The sequence below is a fragment of the Tupaia chinensis genome, unplaced genomic scaffold (assembly GCF_000334495.1).
Source record: "Tupaia chinensis unplaced genomic scaffold, TupChi_1.0 Scaffold000052_1, whole genome shotgun sequence".
Classification (NCBI taxonomy): domain Eukaryota; kingdom Metazoa; phylum Chordata; class Mammalia; order Scandentia; family Tupaiidae; genus Tupaia; species Tupaia belangeri.
In genome coordinates, this window is record NW_006159510.1 from 4,173,291 (window position 1) to 4,194,341 (window position 21,051).

Sequence of the window (21,051 nt, forward strand, 5' to 3'; positions counted from 1 at the left end):
TGGCAATTAGACTCACAGAAGTGGACCATCTCTCCTTGGGAAAGTTTATAGAATGACAAGGAAGGGGCAGGAAAGTCACCATGCAAGGTTTGAGCAAGGAAACCTGGAAAGGAGATTAAAACAGACCTGCCAACAAACAGAGATAAATGAGGGAGTGGATCAGGAGAGTCAAAGAAAGAGGGTGAAAAGAGTAGAGTCCTACGAGGTGGATCACACTGTGGAGCCAGCCACTGCACCAGAAAGCGGAAAGAGTTATTGGACTTAGTGGCAAGGAGTCTACGGGAAACCATGCAGAGACACCTGCAGAGTGGTGAAAGCAAGCCAGGTCAGAGGAAGAGAGTGAAAGTGAGCACATGGATAAATCATAGTTAGAACAAACATTTTTAAAACAGCCACTGCTAACAATACCAAACATTATTTATGACATGGTAAATATTTATAGCCTTGTTTTTTTTTTTTCTTCAAGACAGTCTCACCATATACTGATCCTGCTTCATCAGCCTTCCAGCTGGGACTACAGAAATGCACAACCAAGACAGGGTGCTCAGGCCAGCCTTGAGTCTGTGATCCTCTTGCCTCAGCCTCCTTGTAGTTGAGATTACAAGTGCATGCCACCCCGCCAGGCTTTAAGGTGGACCACAAATTAAACCTTGTCCTTCCATGAGGCTCCAGCCTCTGGAGCACGCATCTTAGCTATGCATGCCACAGGGCTGGACAACTCTTGTAGCCTTTTAAAGAACACGTAGACAACTACACAGAAAACTAAAACTATCAAATGTAAATACCCTTTGTCTTAGTTATTTACTTCTAGGGACCTATTTGTAAAAAAAAAAAAAAAAAATCAAAATATGTTTTTAAAAAATCTAGCCCAACATACATTTATATGAGTATTTTTTTCCTTTTTTGAGAGAGAGAAACTTTTGCTATAGGGCACATGCTCATATAGGAGAGACAGAGAGACAGAAAGCAAGAAATTATTCCCCAGGGGAGAATGATCACACTGCAGCCCCTTCTCCTTCTTTCTCCTCTTGGGATTTTGTGCACTCACACATGCCCAGTGTGAGTTTTAGCCACTGGATCCAAGACTGGCTGACTATGTAGGAGTCCAGCAACATAACCATTACGCCATCCTCTGGGTCCCATCTATATGAGTATTTTAAGCACAATTTTATATCTAAAATTTTCCTCTCCATAAACTGTGAAGTAATTAAATTTATGGTGATTCAGGAAGAACTGTGCCAGGATAATATGAAGACTAAGAGTGGAAAGAAAGAGCTGACATTATAATACCACATTAAAAAGCATATCACTTGGGGCCAGCAGGTGGCACAGTCTCTAAGGCACTCAACTCCCACATGCTCAAGCATGATTCAAGTCCTGAATCTGGTGGCTTGAAAATCATCCGGGCACATGTGCATGTCCAAAATCTAGAAAGAAAAATGGAGGAGAAGGGGTTATGGTGTGGCCATCCCCTCTGGGATGAGTGATTACTCACTGTCCCTCTCTCTCTGGTGAATGCACGCACCCAATGACAAAAATCTAAATAAAAAGAAAAAACTTTTATCACATGAGCATATGTTATCTGTAGTTAGGATGCATTCAGTTAAAGAAGACAGAAAATTTAATTCAGACTGCCTTAGTATGTTAGAAAGTTGTGTGACTTACAGAAGGTTTGTAGTTGGGTTGGTCTGGAAGCTGTAACATATTATCCTGAAACCAACATATATTTTTTTTAATTTGCTAAAGGGCATATGTGCTCACCAGAGAGAGGGATAGAGAGAGGGGGGGAGAGAGAGGGAGAGAAAGGGAAAGAATGGAAAGAGAGAAAAAGAAAACACCCCTCAAGGATGATGGCCACACCACAATCCCTTCTCCATTCTTCTCTCAAGATTTTGAACGCACATGTACACAAACCCTACATGTTTTTCAGGCTGTCAAATCCAGGAATTATACCAAATAGTCAATCATGTGGAATCCAGCTGCTTTAACCACCACACCATCAGGTGGCCCCAGCCATTATCTTTTGTCAGTGCTCTACGCTTCACAGTTGCGTGGCCTCTAGGTGTGGGCCCAAGTCTTCTTGTTCATGCTCAACCGAGAAGACAGTGTTTTCTGGCGCAGCTTCAAAGTTTGATAAGGAATCTTCACAGACTTTTCCAGCAAATGTTTTCTGCTCTGCCATTGGCTTGAGCAACACAATATGTGCTTTTCTAAACCAATCAGTTCATGGAAAAGGAAAATAACTGCATCAAAGAATGAGTCAGCTTTTTCTGGGGCCCAGATGTTGAAAATAGAAAAACGGGGGAATAACTGAACAAAGCAAGGTTTCTAAGAAGGAGTAATGTTAATCAATGATATTCACTAAATTTCGTATATTTGAAATGACAGAAATATTTAAAGTGAAAAGGAATTACTACTAATGCAAAGCATAGCAAAACAACAACAGTTACTATATTGTTCTGGTGGGATTCTAGGTGACTTGTGGTGGTTTTCCTATATTTAGCATGACATATTTTATTACTTCTTACAACTTTTTACTGTTATAAAATTCAAACTGCAAAATGATAGGGAGAATAGTATAATGACTTCCTTCCCACATACCCAAATCCACACTTAAGCAATAATTATTTCATATTCAAACGTGTTACATATATACTCCTACCCCTGGATTATTGAGAAGCAGGCATAATAGCTTTCATTTGTATTTTAAAGATACATTTCAACATATGTCTTTAAATATATGGATTGTGTTATTAATTAATTTGTAAAATTTATTTATTTATTTCTCCCAAGATAGAGAGAGGGGCACCCACCAGAGTCTTCATGCTGTGACCCACTCCCAGTCTTAGCCATCCCAGTTCTTGGGCAGGCATGGCTGAACTGGGCATGCTCGAAAGATCTCTGGATGCAAAACCAGAACTATGTGGCTCAAGCTGCATCACACGATGCGACCACTGGTCCCTAAAATACATGAATTTTAAAATGCACATTATCAGAATAGGTTATACCACACAAAATTTTAGCAATAATATCTTTGTATCATTAAATCTTATAAGCATTAAATGTGCTTGGACCACAATTTTATAGTTGAATTATTCAAATGGCAGAGGAAATAAGGTCCATACATTGCATGTAGGTGCTAGAGCTCTTTGATCTCTTGTAATCAGTAGTTTCTCTCTCCTCTCCTTATTTCTCCCTTCCTCTTTATCCTTCTTCTCTGCACTCTCTCTTTTGCTCTTTCTATTAATTCATGAAAGAAATGAATCTTTTGTCTTGTAAAATTTTTCACACAACAGTTTTCCTGTTTGATCCTTGTGACAGTTTGACATGTTCCTTTCATGCCTCCTATAAATGGAAGGTTAGAGCTAAAGACTCAATCACAGATTTTCAATGCCATAGGAATTCACAAATTTTAACAAATGGAACATTATCCCATCCACTACAGTTACTGTTCTTTTAATGCTGAAATTGCTGCCATTTTGGCCAGCAGTAGCCTCTCTAAGTGAACCCGTGGGTCTTCTCACCTGTCTCATTGTCTTTGTTCCCCTTGCTTTTTAGAATGCGGGCAATTCTAGGCTCAAGTTGTAACTTTCCAGCCCAGACTTGAAATCAGCCATTTCTCTAAGGAATCTTGATTTCCTTTAGTAGGAAATGGTATTGAGAGACTGCAGTTTGAGCACCAGAGATTGTAATCATTTAAAAACCCTGTAAAAATGGAATAAGAGGAAAATATTCTTTCTGACAATGGATGGAATATGACATTATTGAGTCATTGAAAAAATCATAACATACTTTTGTATGTGTTTCTATGCAAAAATGTCTCACTTTTCCCATGATCCAGTATTTCAGAAAAATAACCAACCTAAAACAGAGTGCATAAGTTAATGTGATATTAAATATTTCTTCAAAGCCCTACTTAAATATGCATATGGTTACTGGCTCATGTATGCTGCTGCCTTTTGGTCTTGGCAAATTACAGGTGGAATGTCACCCTTACCTCAACCAGAGCAAACTCCTGGAGTTCTGCAAGTCCAAGGACATTGTTCTCGTTGCCTACAGTGCCCTGGGATCCCACAGAGACCCAAAGTGGTAAGAGACTAGCAGAGTTAACTGATGCCAGCAACTCTATAGATGATGTAATGCTTTTCGAAAAGTTGTTTTCTATATTATGTAGTGGAAAAGTTCTAACATAAAAGAATGAAGACACTAGTGTAATGTATTGCCATGTCCTATTATCAGCCTTCGAAATCACCAACATTCCTCAAATTTTGTTCATCTCTATATCTACTTATTCCCAATACTGCTTCAAGTATGATGTCTTAAGCAATTTTAAGGTAAAATTTACATAAATCTAGCACATATTTCTTAGTTATATCATGCTACAGAATTTTCCATATCTCAAGCAGTTCTTCATGTTATATGAGAAAATTCTTCTACACACCTACTTTCTGAATTTTTTGTCTTGAAATCTAGCGCATATTTCTTAGTTATACAATTTTCACAAATGAATGTACTGTAAAACCCATATTCATATCATGCTACAGAATTTTCCATATCTCAAGCAGTTCTTCATGTTATATGAGAAAATTCTTCTACACACCTACTTTCTGAATTTTTTGTCTTGTATTATTTTGTCTGTTCTAGTACTTTATATAAAGTAGAGGGGGGCCTATATAATCTTTTGCCTGTGGTTTCTTTCATTCACCATGTCTGTGTGAATTACCCATAGAGCTACAAGGGTCTGTACTTCGTACCATGTTATTCTCTTTTTTTTTAAAGAATTATTTTATTTAACTTTATTTATTATTATTATCATTATTATTTTCCAGTTTGATCAGAGAGACACACAGAGAGAGAGGAAGTGAGAAAGCAAGCCACCAGGTCTGAGACTTGAACCGTGGTCGGCCATGTGGGAGTCCAGTGCCTTTTACCACCATGCCACTTGCCGGCCCCCATACCATGTTATTCTTGAATAATATTCCACAGTAGGGACTCAGATTTTTTATCCACTTACCAGCTGATGGGCAGTAAGTGTTCAAGTTTGGTGTAATTATGATGGCATCTCTATTTATAGAGATGCCTCTTTTTAAACTATACATATGGTGTCTACTTTTTTCAACTGTCCTATACCCTCATATCCATGTGCTTTTTAAAAATATTTTTCAGGGTGGATGTGAACAGCCCACATCTCTTGGAGGACCCAATATTGAAGACCATTGCTAAGAAACACAAGAGAAGCCCAGGACAGGTCGCCCTGCGCTACCTGCTGCAGCGTGGGGTGGTTGTCCTGGCCAAGAGCTTCAGTGAGAAGAGAATCAAAGAAAACTTCCAGGTAAAGGTGGACAGTGTCTCATCAGGATGAGGCCTGGGAGTTGCCGTGGGCCAGTCTTTCTTGTGTGGGAACGCACACCATGTTTCGTTCATTCCCAACCATCTTTTCCTGTGTGCTCTGGGGGCAACTAGGAAGAGTGGAAGAGGGTGCTCTGGACCCAGAGTCCCATTGTATTTCTTCTAGGTCTAGTTGCCACTTTCTAGTTCTGTAACACTAAGTGAATTTCAACTCCATTGTTTTCATCTGTTTTAAAAATCCTAGAGGAAGAAAAGTAAACCAACCCCTGTTTTCTCCTTCACTTTCTGTACCATTAAACTCCTATCTGTATGTAGTTTAAGGCCAAGCTCAAATATGATTTATTACCTGTTTTGTTAAGCCATTGGGACATTTCAGTTCATTTCCTGACCACCTGTACTTGGCACGGCTCTGTTAGTGAGTTATTTCTTTGGTAACTTAAAATGGTTGCTTATGTGTCACTTCTGTCTGGACTGAGACACTTAAATGTAGTGACGCCTTGGTTCATCTTTTGTTACTCTTTCTTCTCCAGAGCTTGGCAGGTAGGAAAGTAGAAAGTTGTAGCTTGACCTAATTAACAAATCAGTGAGTACAGTTCTTTCCTAAAGCCTTCCTCATACACACTATGATTTCTGAAATTAGTCAGTAGTCTTCAACTCATTTTGTTTTGAATCCTGTAAGAATTTGGAAAGACTATGGAAGGTCTTTCCCATCTTAGATGACAACTAAAAACTTCAACACGTATTTTTAGTTAACTAATTCATTAAATATGTTTCTTTTATGAGACAGCGATAGCAAGAGAGTCAAAGATGCACGCATACAGGGTAGCATCACACACAGTCCTCTCCTGATTCTTACAGCCAGCCGGTGACCAGCTGTGTGGCCAGCCAGTGTATTTCAGGTCTGATTCTCTCCTTCCTTTCAGGCTTTTGACTTCGAATTGACTCCAGAGGACATGAAAGAGATCCAAAGCCTCAACAGAAATCTACGATACGGTCAAATTCTATTGTAAGTGAATCTCCCAGACTGTCTCACAAGTTGTTTTCTGTAGCCTGCAATTTTTTTTTTTTTGAGAGGTTTTTGCTATAGGGTGTGTGCACTCGCCAGAGAGACAGAGAGACAGAGAGACAGAAAGCGAGAAATCATACCCCGGGGGAATGGCCACACTGCAATCCCTTCTCCTCCATTCTCCTCTTGGGATCTTGGCATGCACGCACAGGCGCTCGGCGTGAGTTTAAGCGACCGGGTCCGGGACTCAAACCTCGGTCAACTACATGGGAGTTCAGCAACATAGCCATTACACTAATTGCTGATCCCGGTAGCCTGCAATTTTATAGATCAATGAAGTTCTCTATATCAGGAAGACAACCTGACCTCAGGTATAGGTACAAAGCAGGAACTTCCCTAAAGACTTCAGGCTAAAGTTTCCTCTAGAGGACTCAATATCTGACACAACAGAAATGTGAGTGTAACCCAGTGTAGACAGTAAGTGAAACTGCCACAGTTTGTACCATTGTGAATTCACTTCTCTTAGACCCTTTCTACCTGATCCCAGGGTACCTGCACTCAGGGTCCATATACCCCTTAGAAACTAAAGAAATGGTGCCTGTGGCCTATGAATCTTTTGGGGACCCACAAGAATGTTTAATCTTATTTTATGGTCATATTAGAAAAAGAAATGCAATTATAAAGAATGTGTAATTATAAATCTAGCCTATCTACTTGGCTTTATACAAGACAATATAATATATCATTTTAATATTTTCATGGAGAATGAACTCATGAAGGCTAATGTCCTGGGACTGTCTGTTTTCTGCCCATGCTTTCTTCCCTACGTAACCAATAGCATTTCTCCTAAATGTGACTTTCCCATTCTAAGCTATATATTTCCCAGCTAAATGGTGATCTTTCCCTGGCACACCAACTATCTCCTCGGGTGCATAATCTCACAAGCTAAATTGTAACTGGATCACAAAATAAACTGACCTTCTTGTTAGTGACAATATATCCCCAGTGGCCTATACCAGATAAAATTCTGCACAATTTCTCTGAATCTACAGGTCACGACTCTTACTTAAGTATCATCCTCGTCCATCAGAAGGCTGGTCTCTGAGGAGCCCCTCTGTCTATTGATTTTTGGTTTCTTCACAACCTTCTGTTCTTTAACTACAAGACCTCAGGGTTTAGGAGGAAGAAAAGTAAACCAACAGATAGAAGTTTGGAAGGGAGTTTAATGATAAAGGGAAATAGAATTTTCATAACAAGAATAAAGATTCAGTCTGCAAAGGAAACCTCAAAGGTCTCGTTCCTGTTTGTGAAACTATACCAGGATTTTGAGAAGAGACATTCTGAATACAAAAAAGATGGACAGTAACTTTTCTATACCCAAAGGTTTTCAAGTGTAAGTCTATGATCTGCCCTCTCAGACTTGAATGTCTCGTCCTTGCTCAATTTGTGGCCCCACACCAATACACAGATTCCTGCACCTAGACCTGCTGGCAACGTACTCTTGAAAGACATTAACTGAAAAGTACAAGTTACAAAAAGAAAAAAAAAAAAAAAGAACATGGATAAAGGAAAACAGGCAGTCATACTAATTACTCGATTACAAGTATTCTTTTAAATTGTAATTGGGAAATCAGCAATCACCTAATTTAGATCTGGCTATTAGAGATCCGTCTTTTTCCTCACTAGATTAGAAGTTCCTTTCTGAAGGGAGCTCAGTGTGTATTTGCTGAATGAACAAGTGAGAAAGAGCAACACAATGCTCACCGCCAGCACCTCATGATCTAAGGACAAAAGCTGCACCTGGGGCTGAATGGGCAACATTTTAGCTACATTCTTACCATCTCCTAGAACCTGGAATCTAAATCAAACTGCACACTACCTTGGTGTGTACATGCATGTGAACATGGGAATTGGGCATGCACGTGGAGTGAGCACATGAACAGGGAGCTGGTGTGTATGTGTCAGGGAGAAGCAGGGGCATGGTTTGCATTTGGTGTTTTAAGCTTATCCTGTCTACATCTCCTGAGAAACCCTCTCTCCCAGCATGGAGGAAGAACTAACGAATTTATATCCTCCTTCTCTTCCAGTGCTGTTGATCACCCTTACTATCCCTTTTCGGAAGAATACTGATCAGGAGCAATTGATCAGAACTACCAAACATTCTCCTTCCTGAGCAGTGTGCAGAGGATTTCTGTGTTTGCTGGAGCTGATTAGGTAGTGTCTATAAAGTTATAGCTTTAGGTTGCTTGCTTTTTATTTTATCATTTCATTAAATAATAAAGACTTCAAAACAAGGATGTCCGTTTTTCTTGATTATTAAAATAACACATACAAATTATACAAAATTAGAAAGCAAGAGGGAAAAGGTAGAGAATAAAAAGAATCTGTAAATTTCCCATTAAAAATATTTATACTTGCTGTATTTTCTTTCATGATTTATCAATACAAATGTGTGTTTGCTTCTTTCTGTGTTTTTACTTACATAACTGAAGTCATCTTCAACATAGAGATGATATATTTTAATCACTTATTAAAAGTATTTTTCAAAGCTGTCAAATATTATTTTTAAATTCCAGTAATAAATTTTGTTCATTCTTTAAAAAGTAGTGGATTTTTAAATTTTAATTCCTTTTCACCTGTCCATCTTTGGGCCTTTTTATTAGTTCCTTATTTCCAGCATGATCATACTGCAATCATTCTCCATCTTTTTGGGATTTGGGGCACACATATCCGTGTGCCCAGCATGTTTTTCAAGCTACTAAGCTGAGACTCAGACTACAGTAAATCATGTGAGATCTTAGCTTTCTTTCTTAGGTTACAGGGCTGGTCCATAGTTTCTTAATATTTCTAACAGAAATAATTACATCACTAGGCCCTAAATAGTGCAATTCAGGATTTTTATCTCAGATATGGAAATAGCTGAGTGCTAAACCACATGAATAAAAGCCTGATCCTTTAAGGCTGATACCATCTTGACTCCATTATTTGACTCACATATAGATACACTCCCTTCATTCTATTAGTTTACAATTTCTTCCCATATTATGGAGACATCATCTTTTCTTGTTCATGTAGACGACTCAAGCTTTTCATTTTTTACTATCCCAAATCCTAAGAATTTTTACTCATACCTAGAGCTCACTTCAAGTATTTACTCCTGTTGACTCCGTCCACCTTTCATCTGTGAAGCTGGAACTCTAGCACATTCCTTACTAAACAGTCCTCTTACTCTGTGGTTTCCACTCCCCATGGATTCATCAAGAGTTGTAGTCATTGGGTCTCCCTTCTTTCCTCCTTTCATTCTTTTAGTCTCCATCCTAGTTTACATATTTGCATTAGGCTAAGTAACAAATCATGTGGAAATTTATCAGACTCCGCTCATTACATTTCTCATACTAACATCTTTGCAGCTGGGTAAAACCAGCTGTCATTTTCTTCACAGTCTGTCCTTGTATCCATATGGACAGAGCATCTACAACCAGAATAAATTACTGTGCTTTCATTGATAAGGATCCTTTCATCTAAAGTTGAGAACTCATCCTGGAGAATCTTATTTATGTCATCTACAGTGAAGCCTAGGGATAATTATATTTAAAGCTTTCCAAGCAGTCCTAAAGTGTAGACACCTCTACTTTAAAGAAAATCATCATTTTCTCATTGTAATTTCAGCAGTCAAGATGGTTGCCTCCCTGCTATGGTTTGAAAAATGATTTATCCCCTAACAGTTCGAGTTCTGGAAGCTTGGTCTACAGTATAACAGCTTTGGGAGGTGGTAACACCTTCAAGTGGTGGGGCTTAATGGAAGGGCACCAGTTCAAGGTACGAGAGACAAATTAAGGAAATGGAAAAGTCCATTTGCTCTCTCAGTGCACCTGCCCATCATCCTTCTGTCAGCCTTTCTGTGCTGGTCCTATGCCTTTGGACTTTCCAACTACCAGAAATACAAACCAAATAAATTTTATATAGTATAAGTCATTTAGTCCAGATATTTCTGTTGAGCAACACAATAATGTCTGATACAGAAAACTGGATTAGAGACCACTGGATTTGTGTGGGGTCTTCTGACTCCTTTCTTCTTGTGGAATGGGAATCTCTCTCCATTATGCCTCTTTCACTCCTGAATTTGAGAAGTAGTTGGTGTATTTTCTTGATTTTAGAGGCTCACAGCTAGATAGAATTTAGACCTAGACTTTTGGGCTGTTGCTATTGAAGGATATTGGAATGGGATGCTTGTATAACATATGTCAGAAAGATGTGAGCCTTGGGGGGCAGGGGCACATTACTATTGTTTATATAATAGTTTGGCATCCAACATTTCATTTTGTGGATGCTTAGTCTCCAGAGTAATGGCTTTGGGAACTGGTAACACCTTTAAGAGATGGGGCCTATTAGAAGGGCACCTTCCAAAGGGAGGGACCAACAGAGGAAGTGGGGAATTCTGTGCCCTCTCTTTCTGCACATACTCACTCTTCTCTCTGCTTCTGTTAGTAATATTGTGATGTAGCCCTGGAGGCTGACCCATGCCGGCCATACCCCTTCAGACTTTCCAGTTGCCAGAAATGTTTGCCCAATAAACCTCAATTCTTCATAAGTCTCCCAATACCAGGCATTTCTATTTAGCAACACAATAACAAATAAACATCTTCTCAACATCTGTTTTTGGCCAGATGATCTGTTTAGGTCACTTGTGTTAATTTCGTTTACCTTACCAGTGGTCACTGTGCAGAGAAGGTTGTGACCCGTTCTTAGTCGATACCACATATGAGGAGTGGAATGGTGGTTTCTAGGAAAATTATCTTCACTTTTTTGTTGTTTTGTTTTAAGGCTTTTGCCATAGAGCATATGTGCTCACCAGAGAGACAGTGGAAGGAAAGGTGAGAAATGACCCCTCGCTGGGGATGGCTACACCACAGTCCATTTTCCTCCATTCGTCTCCTAGGATCTTGGGCACAAATGCATGTATGCTCTACATTAGTTTCAAGCTCCCTGGTCTGAGAATCAAACTACAGGCAGCCATGTGGCAGTCCAACACCTTTAACCACCACACCACCTGTTGGTCCCAGTAGTCCTCACTTCTAAGAGGGAGATATTTCAAAGTGGCCACTCTTCTTACACTGGATATTGTGGTTGGGCTGTGAGTCTAAAATTGTTGCAGGGGCCTATAGCTTACTGTTTTAGGGGCCTGTAGTTTAAGAGAAGTGGATTTCACATGGCCAACCACGGTTCCAATCTGGCTCTGGCAGCTTGAAAACTACTTGGAGCATGCATGCGTGTGTGTCCCAAGTCACAAAAGAATGAAGAAATGAAGACGAAGTGATTGCAGCATCACCATGCCCTCCTTACAAGGTACTTTCTCCCTCTCCCTTAATGTCTTTCTCTGGCAATTAAAAAAAAATAAGTAAATAATAAAATCGCTATGGCTTTCTTTACCAAGCTATAAGTAACATCAGCACACAGAAGAGGGAGCACCAGGAGAAGGTGGCTCATTTCAGAGCAGGTGAGTGTGTATTTCTATTGAACATTTGTCCCTTTACCTTCTCTTTGTCAATGGCATTCTATGCCTTTTTTAAAATATTACTACTGTATTTGATTTTCTCTAACCTGTTTTCTCTTCTCCAAGCTTTGTAGGATGAGTGGCTTCTATAGGAGCTGAGTTGCACTGGGGGTCAGTGGAATATTTTGATTTCTCTAATTCCTACATATTGCTTAAAATTCTTTTAGGATCAAGGCAAGATTAAAATGAAAGAGAACAAAATAATGATAATAATAATAAACCCAGAGGCTGATAGTAATTATTGAATTCACAAGGCTTGTTTGATCTTCATGCTTCATTTCTGCAGAGATCGTTCTTACCAAACAACAATTTCCAAAATCCCGTGGAAAAATGAAAACCAGAAACGTGGACAAGTTTTAAGTTTCCATAATAGCCAAGTGACAAATGATAAAATATTCACCCACCCCTCCATGTCGTTGCAGTGTTTTCATTTGGTATGGTTTCCATTGCTGATGTAGGAGAGAATTAGCTCCATGTTCTCTTTCCATTTTAATTGAAGAGGAAAATGAGTGACAGTGCCCTTTCCTCAACTTTATGTTTGTAGGTTTGTCCCACGTTAGCATGACTCACCTCAATGAGTTCCAGGCAGTACATTTGCAGGAGATCTGCATCATTGTTGACGGAAATGACCAGGCCATTGAAGCTGAAACGAAAAGGAACTGCATGCCACCTGAACAAGAACATCAAGAAGGGTAAGGTGGGAGGAGTTTGCTGTTCAGAATCTGTTCTTAAACTATTCTTAGAATCAGGCAAACACTCTGAGAAAGAATTTGAGAAAATCAGGACCAGCAGATGGTGTAGCAGTTACGTTGCTGGACTCTGGACCAGCTACTTGAAACTCACACAGGGCATGTGTGCTTGTATGCCCAAAGTCCCAAGAAGAGAATAGAGGAGAAGGGATTGTGGGGTGGCCATCTCCCTTGGAGGGTGATTTCTTGCTTTCTGTCTCTATGTCTCTCCATGTCTCTCTGGCAAGCACATGCACCCTATAGCAAAAAATCTCTCTCGAAAAAAAAATTTGAAAAAATATGCTTAGAACAAGTCAGTTCACATACATGCTGCCACCACCTTTGTAGACATTTGGAAGATATTCAGGAAATGTTCATCATTTTATGTGAGCCTGTTTGGAGCATCAAACTCCAGAGCCTGAGAAGTCACTTCATGCCACCAGGTCCTCTGTTTGCCCAACCTGGGCCAGTGACAACACCAACTGAAATTGTTCTAAAGGATATGGAAAACCATACCCTCTGATTTTCCTCTTTATGAATCGGAGGGAAATGATAGTGCTGACTTTAGTGTGTTGCTGTGGATGAGAGGTTCTAAATAGTAGTGTGTTCACCACCATTACAGACTTATTGGTGGAACCTTAGCTGGGTGAGAGAAACAAAAGGGCAAAGGAGATGATTTCCACAGACTTCATGCTGTCTAGTCCTGTGCTTCCTAGTGCACCTTGATTGGCAGGGCTGTTACACTGAGGCTTCAGTGTTTCCCTTTTCAATATGAAACATTGAAATATGCAATATGTTCAGCAGAGATCAGATGCTAAGTACACTTTTCCTGGTGAGCTTGCTCAGTTGGAACCTACGGGTCTATAGACTTCTGACTTAGGTTTTGGGTAAACATCGAGGTGTAATTAGCAAAGCAATCCAAAGCTTCTTCAGAAAAAGGAATATGGGGAACCAGCAGTTAGCGTAATGGCTATGTCACTGGATTCCCATGCAGTTGACCGCAGTTCGTGTCCCGGACCTGGTGACTTAGAACTCACCCTGGGCACGTGTGCGTGCGTGCTCTAGATCCCGAGAGGAGAATGGAGGAGAAGGGATTGCAGTGTGACCATACCCCCTGGGGGGTGATTTCTCACTTTCTGTCTCTATGTCTCTCTGTCTGTCTGGTGAGCGCACGCACCCTATAGCAAAAACCTCTCAAAAAAAAAAAAAAAGAAAAAGAAAAAGAAAAAGGAATATGTAACTGACCACCGTTTTATAACTGAAATTTCATTAGAGAATAGGTGAGACCCATTTGTCTTAGAAATTCAGGTTTGGGGACAACCAAAAGGCTGCATAATTCTAAGGAACTTAGAGTATATTTGACCAAGAACGGAAAAGATGAATTGATAAGGAGGTGAAAACTCAGAATTAATACATCAAAGCATGCCTACAAAGTAAATTACCTTATTTCATAAGAAGAAGCTCCCAATTAGCATTGCACATCTTTTCTAGGGCATTTTACTGACTCCTGTTCTGGTTACTCACTAAGCATTCCAGAAGAACTGGAAGAAAAAGATGCCATCAGAATAAAGAGAGCAGCCTCGAGGCATCTGCAGGCTAAAGTGGGAATTCCCAGGACCAGGTACTCACTGAGTGCCCTTTGTCTTGTAGTTTCCCGTTAGATTTTTTCTTTTCTTTTTTTTTTTAAAGATTGCTAATTATTCTCATACTTGGATCTTTTCTAAGATCTAGAGATAAAAAACATTTTGGGTCTTTAAATTGAGTTGGATTTTGGTTGTATGTCATCTTTATTACATAAAAATGGATGAGAATTAAGGATCTGGAAGTTGTCACTAAATAAGTGACAATGAGTAGGTGGGAATCACATGTTGAGCCCTCTTGGAATATGGCTGAAAGGCTGATTCACAGAGAATCTATGAACAAAAAATTCCTTAACAAGCTATTTATAAAGTAAGAGATCTGTTACAAACCAGAGGGTACATGCCTGACAGAAGACTGCCCATCATTTGCTTGTATACTTCTTGCGTGTCGCTGTGTCCATGTGGCTCATCGCATTCAGAGCAAACAAAATGAAATCCTCAAGGAAAAAATTTTGGTATCTTTATTTCAGTCTTCCTGTGCAAAATGAGTATGTAGCACAAGGTGGACACATTGCATATTTTCTGAGTGAAAGCAAAAGTGAATCTGGCTCATCCTCTCAAAGTATTTTCCTTGTGTTTCGATTACCATTGGACCAACTTTCTCACACATTTCCACAAAGGATATAATTTGTATGAGCCGAATGTACCACAACAATCCTTCAGATGACATCTGGGGAGAACATGAAATTGGTTACCTTCTGTTGGTGAGGAAAAACTTCACAATGAACCCAGATCCCAGGGAGGTCAAGAGTTACTGCTATCTGAACCGTGAGGAGCTGAAGGAGCTCTTGGACAGAGGGGCCCAGGGGCAGGAGAAGGTCACTCCATGGTTGGGGGATATTGCAGAGCGTCTGTTCAAGTGGTGGGATCATTTGCAGGATGTCTCTCCATTCGTGGAGCCTGACAAGATATACAACAGTGAAAAGATGTGGGAAAACAATGTTCCAAATGGGGCCTCCCAAGCCTATGGTTGAAGTGAAAAACATGTTGATGATCGGGCCATTGTAGACGCTGAGTAGAGACATTCTTTCTTCCCTCCCATTTAATTTGAAGATTGACTGCAGTTTTACCTAGGTGCCCTTCCTTTTCTTTCCTCTCTTGAATTTTTTCAGCTGTCATCTCTAGAAAATATTATTTTTCTCCTAAAACTTTCCTCTGGTGGCTACTCTCTCCCTCTCTGCTCCTGCCCTCCCTAAGTGTAGGAACTTCAGTGTGTCTCACAGAAGATCATTACTTCTCATGACCACTATCCTTGGAAAAGAAGTGAGTTTTATCCTCTTTGAGTCACTGTACACTTACATCTCTGTCATAGCAAAATATATTCCCTACCTAGTGCAAACTCAACCATCAATATTAATCTCTACTTTTTCCTAAGTGGAGAGGTGAAAGGCTGAATTTTTAAAGCCTCTGTTTCTGATTCAGAATGCAATTAAGACACAGCTCTTCTTTCACATGACAAAATCTCTACAACAAAGAGAAAAACTGCCATGATTAAATCAGCACCTCCTCAAGAAAAATGAAGTGAGCATCTTTGAGAAAGAGACTGGGCTAAAACTCAGGCCTGCCAATCAGGCTGTGTAAAGATAGAGAATGAGCAGCGAAAATTCAGAACTAATCCTAAATACTATTTCAAACTGAAATCACAGACACTCTGTAGATTGTTGAGTACAAAAATAATAATAATAATTGCAAATGTAGATAACCAGTTAGGAAAAAAGACCCCCATCTATAACAAACAACATTTCCTTCCCAGGTATAGCAATCATTGAAAAATTAGTACAATGAATATTCAGATACAAAGGCCATATTCAAATGTCTTTTCTTATTTTTTAATTTTTGCTATACGTTGTCTGTGCTTACTGGACAGAGAAGAGAAGTGAGAAATCACACCCCTAAGAGGTAGGGTATTGCAAATAGAGCCAGGATGATTTAGTCTGACTTTCTCACCTCCTGTCTTGAGTTTGAAGGCCACTGGGTAAACAACTTATGTTATCCATTGAACTGCACTTGTGCACTTGTTTCGTAATCATGTCTTTGCTGTTTTACACCATTGCATATAACGCCCATGTGCATGTGCGACAGTTTGGTTTTGGCAATGAACCACTATTGTCTGCAGCCCCTTTAAGAGAAAAGATCATCTGATCAGTGAGGGCTGCCCTGCTCTGCCTGACCATGGTTCAGCTAGCTGAGCCCTGATCGCCTTGACTTGGCTGAGCCTTGGCATGGCTCAGCCCGGTTCTGCACTATAAGCTCCAAAAGAGAGGAAAATGATCTGTGAGCATTCTCCTTGCATGTTTCAAGCTCCAAGATGGAGAAGGCACTCTGCAAGTAATAGGGAAGCGCTGTGAGCTCCCACCAAACTCAGTCAATAACGACCACGACATCAGCACCTCACATCTTTTTTCAACCCCCTGCCTCTTTGTTCAATCTACCTTTCAGAGGAGGAAAAACATCTCTCAAAACAGATGGCCATGCTACAATCCTTTCTCTTCCATTCTCCTCTCAGGATTTTGGGCACACACGCACAAGTGCCCAGAGTGTTTTCAAGCCGCTGAGTCCAGGACTCAAACCAAGCAGTCAGCATGTGGGATCCAGCCACCTTAACCACCATGCCACTGGCTGGCCTTTAAAATTTCAATTGTAGTTTTTCATAGTGTAAATTACATAGCTACTACTAATTGTGAAAATGGTTCCCTGTTCTGAGGACAATTCTAGTTCACTTCATAAAATGTCATTAAGCTGTTCGTTCTTACTCAAACTTCCCATCTTTCAAAAAAAAAATACTACTTATTTATTCATTTCTCGGGGTAAAGGGAAGGAAGATAGAAGGACAAAGAGACCCCTGATGTGGTCTTGCCATGCCAAAATTTCCCCCCAGCCTTCCAGACAGCCAAGATCACATGTTCGGGTCAACCCAGGCTTCAAACCCAGGGCCTTCCCGTATGACTCCAATATCACATAGTGGCACCCTATCTGGGCTACTGTGACTGGGTCTTGCATATCTTTTTTCAAGGCCTAATGAATTCCTTTATGAATGATTAAAACAATATCACATGAAATACTCTGAAGAGAAATTTATTTATGGATAGCTTTGAGTAATCACCACAAAATTGCACTAAGAACAGACTTCTCTTGCCACAAACTCAGTCACTTACTGACTTTTTTTTTTTTTTAAGAGATTTTCACTGTAGGGTGCGTGCGCTCGCCAAACAGACAGAGAGAGACATAGAGACAGAAAGCGAGAAATCACCCCCCAGGGGGGATGGTCACGCCACAATCCCTTCTCCTCCATTCTCCTCTCGGGATCTTGGGCACACATGCACACACGCCCGGGGTGAGTTTTAAGCCACCGGGTCCGGGACACGAACCGCGGTCGACTACGTGGGAATCCAGCGACATAGCCATTACGCTAACTGCTGGTTCCCCACTTACTGACTTTTTTAGGTCTACCTCAGGGCTTCTTGCCTGAAAAAGCATTAGTTTCCATTTGGTTTTCTATACTACACTTTCATAGAAAATTTAAGGTGAAATTAGAGCATTGGGGGAAAATAAAAATATGAGATCCTGTCAATAGGAGACTTGCCCTTTACAAAATATGAAAAGATATTTTCACATATAAAAAAAATGAATCCCAGGGCCAGCCCTACAGCACAGTGGTTAAGCACTATGTGGATTGAGCTGGATTCCACATGGGCTATTGCAGTTTGACTCTTGATCCTGAAGTCTTGAAAAACATGATTGGCATGTGTGCACACATGCTCAACATCCTGACAAGAAGGAGAAAGGGAGGAAAAATAATTGTGGCATCTCTCTCTCTCTCTCTCTCTCTCTCTCTCTCTGTGTGTGTCTTTCTGGCACGTGGATATAACCATTGGCAATAAAAGAAAAGAAATTAATCACATGTGGCAGTACAGAGATGTAGGAAGATGTAGAAAGAAATACAAAAAAATTGCACCCAAAATTGCAAATATAAAATAAAGCAGAAACAACAACCAAAAAGGGGACAGAGGGATTTTCAAATATAGTGATAAATTACAAAATAAATGTATAGTGTAAAAAAATAATAAAACTATGAAATTGGTCTTCAAATACATATAAAAATTCCGTATGTGGCAAAGAAGGAGTGTAGGGACCCAGTGTACCCTCCCACCTGAAAGAACAAAAACTGGACAACATATATGTAACAATGCTGTTCAAGGCCCTGGACATAAGACAATGAAGAACAGGTGATCCTTGAGAAACAAAACTAACAAGTGAGCCCTCTGGTTGCCCCAGTTTTCCGTTTTGAGAGTTTCTGGGGCACAGTGCAGAGAGGAGGTGCAGGTGTAGCCTGGAATTCTCCCCGGGCTGAGGAGATAGAGCTGAGAGTCTTGGAATGCTAAAGCAGCAAGAGTTCCCAGAACAGAGACTGGAATGTTAAGAAAATGCCAGAGATCAGCAGAGATAATTCCTCAAGGATTCAGCAGATTGTTGATCAGCAAGGAAAGAATTAATAGAATTTTAGAGGGAACAGTACCTAGTATTCATACAGAACCATCACTAATGCCTATTCCCCCCAGCCAGAATGAAAACCACATAACTCATGGAGCAATGGGTAAAGGATTCTAAAATGTCTTCCTTCAAAACATAGTTCTAGACTTAGTACTGCTTTAGTCTTGCCTAACACATCTTAAAAGTAAGACCTGAAAAGATCTAACCCTACAGATGGTTTAACTGAATCTAGGACAAAACTCAAGAATAGTTAATGCACACAAAAGTACCCAAGGCCCTAGAAGATAAAATTCACAATGGGTAGGAACTAATGAAAATAACCATTATATAAAGAAGAAAACCTGTTTTGTCTTGTAATAAATATTTGTAAAGCTGAATATTTTCTTTGACATTGTATTAGGACAATCTCTCACAGATTTTGTGGACAGGGTTCTCTTAGTTCACTCCTAAGAAAAGATCTCCATTTTATTATTTATTTATTTATTTTTAAGCAGATATTGTAATGTTTTATCTTGCCTCTATCACATTTTTTAGAGTTTTCAATTTTAAAAAGTACCAATTTTTATTCTTGACTCAGAAAGTAACTTAAAATGACATTTCTCATTCACTTACTATTTTGTAAGGTTTTTTTGGTTTGTTTGTTTTCTTTCCTGTATTTTTTTTTTCTTATTTTTTACAATCAGTTACTGGAGATCTCCTTTGAAAATCTTTGACTACTAGATGAAAGTTTTTCCATCTTAAATTGAGTAAAATTTAGTTTTCCCTTTGCTGGCAATCTCAAATATTACTGCATTGTTGTGAGAGAAGGTGATTAAATCCATTGTTAGAATTTACTGAGATTTGCTTTAGAAAAACTCCATGACTTGGGAACCAGCAGTCAGCGTAATGGCTATGTCACTGGACTCCCACGTAGTCGACCGTGGTTCGTGTCCCGGACCCAGTGGCTTAAAACTCACGCTGGGCACGTGTGTGTGCGTGCCCAAGATCCCGAGAGGAGAATGGAGGAGAAGGGATTGTGGCGTGACCATCCCCCCTGGGGGGTGATTTCTCGCTTTCTGTCTCTATGTCTCTCTCTGTCTGTCTGGCGAGCGCACGCGCCCTACAGTGAAAATCTCTCTCAAAAAAAAAAAGAAAAAGAAAAACTCCATGACTTTTGTGATACATAAATCATTGTTAATATTATTTTTCTAATGATCCTGTGTTTTCACGTTTCTACTTGGTCTGTGCACTATTTGAAAAAAAGATAAATCCAACATAATTGCTGATTTCTTTTTCCTTTAATGTAGACATGTTATCAAGTACCTAAGGGATGTTACCACTATAATTCTATGTTACTGTTTTCCATTATGAGTATAATTTTGCTAAATTATATTTCATACTTGTACCTTGAATTCAGTATTATCTAATATTAATATTACTGTTGCTGCTTTAGTTTTTGCTAATCGTTTCCAAATGTACCTTTTCCTTACCTTTAATTTCAGGCTTTTGGTTTCATTTTGAGTCTATCTCTTTTAGATCACATCTAATTTTATGCATTCCCAGACTCTCCTTTTCCCTGACAGTTCTGTGACTCTGTACATAGTTTGAGGTGTTTATATAAATCCAGTTATAGGCAAGTGTATGGAATCCAGTATTTGAATTCTAGCCATTTTATTAATATTTCTAATTAATTTGATACTAATCTATGAAGTAAATATAATTTCCTCACTGTCCTTGGAGTCCAAAGATAAGAAAATGTGTTTTTGCTTACTGCCAATATTTGAGAATGTCTTAGCTCAAAAGAAAAACAAGCACATGTGCACGCACATATTAACACTAAGTCAAAACATGTCAAAAGAACTCAGGCTCAAATGTGGGCAAAATTTAGAAATAATTACATACTGATGAAACATTAATTTTTTGTTTTTTTTAATTTGCTATAGGACAGTTTCTTTCCTCCTCCAAAAGATGGATTGAATGGAAACACAGGGAGTTGGAAAAAGACTCGAGGCACTGGTGTTGTATTGTTTGTTCCTGAGTTTAAGGTAAGCTCACAGATCTCTAGTAGCACTCACAAGATGCTTCTTCCCTCCTGGAGCTTATAACACATGTGGAGAACACTCAGAAGTGCTTCCTCCCTCTTGGAGCTCACAGGGCCCACAACAGCATGTAGCTGAGCTGAGCCAAGCCAAGGTCATCCAAGCCAAAGCTATAAGGGCTGAGCAAGCTGAATCAAGGCCAAGCTAAGCAGGAACAGCTAGCTGACCAGCCAGGTGTTCCCTTTCTCTTAAGGGGGCTGCAGAC

The 21,051-nt window shown here is 39.7% G+C and overlaps 1 protein-coding gene and 1 pseudogene across 1 annotated transcript in view; both read left to right on the plus strand.

Moving 5' to 3' along the window:
- Positions 1-8,650, plus strand: part of LOC102491650 (aldo-keto reductase family 1 member C15) — a gene marked incomplete in the record, with an annotated part of 17,904 nt that extends 9,254 nt beyond the window's left edge. The window contains 4 exon segments of the mRNA XM_006141341.3: positions 3,980-4,089; positions 5,167-5,332; positions 6,273-6,355; positions 8,443-8,650. Of these exon segments, the coding sequence (XP_006141403.2) occupies positions 3,980-4,089; positions 5,167-5,332; positions 6,273-6,355; positions 8,443-8,485 (402 nt within the window).
- Positions 8,651-11,980: 3,330 nt separating this feature from the next.
- LOC102469360 (isopentenyl-diphosphate delta-isomerase 2-like) lies at positions 11,981-15,251 on the plus strand (annotated as a pseudogene).
- Positions 15,252-21,051: the final 5,800 nt, after the last annotated feature.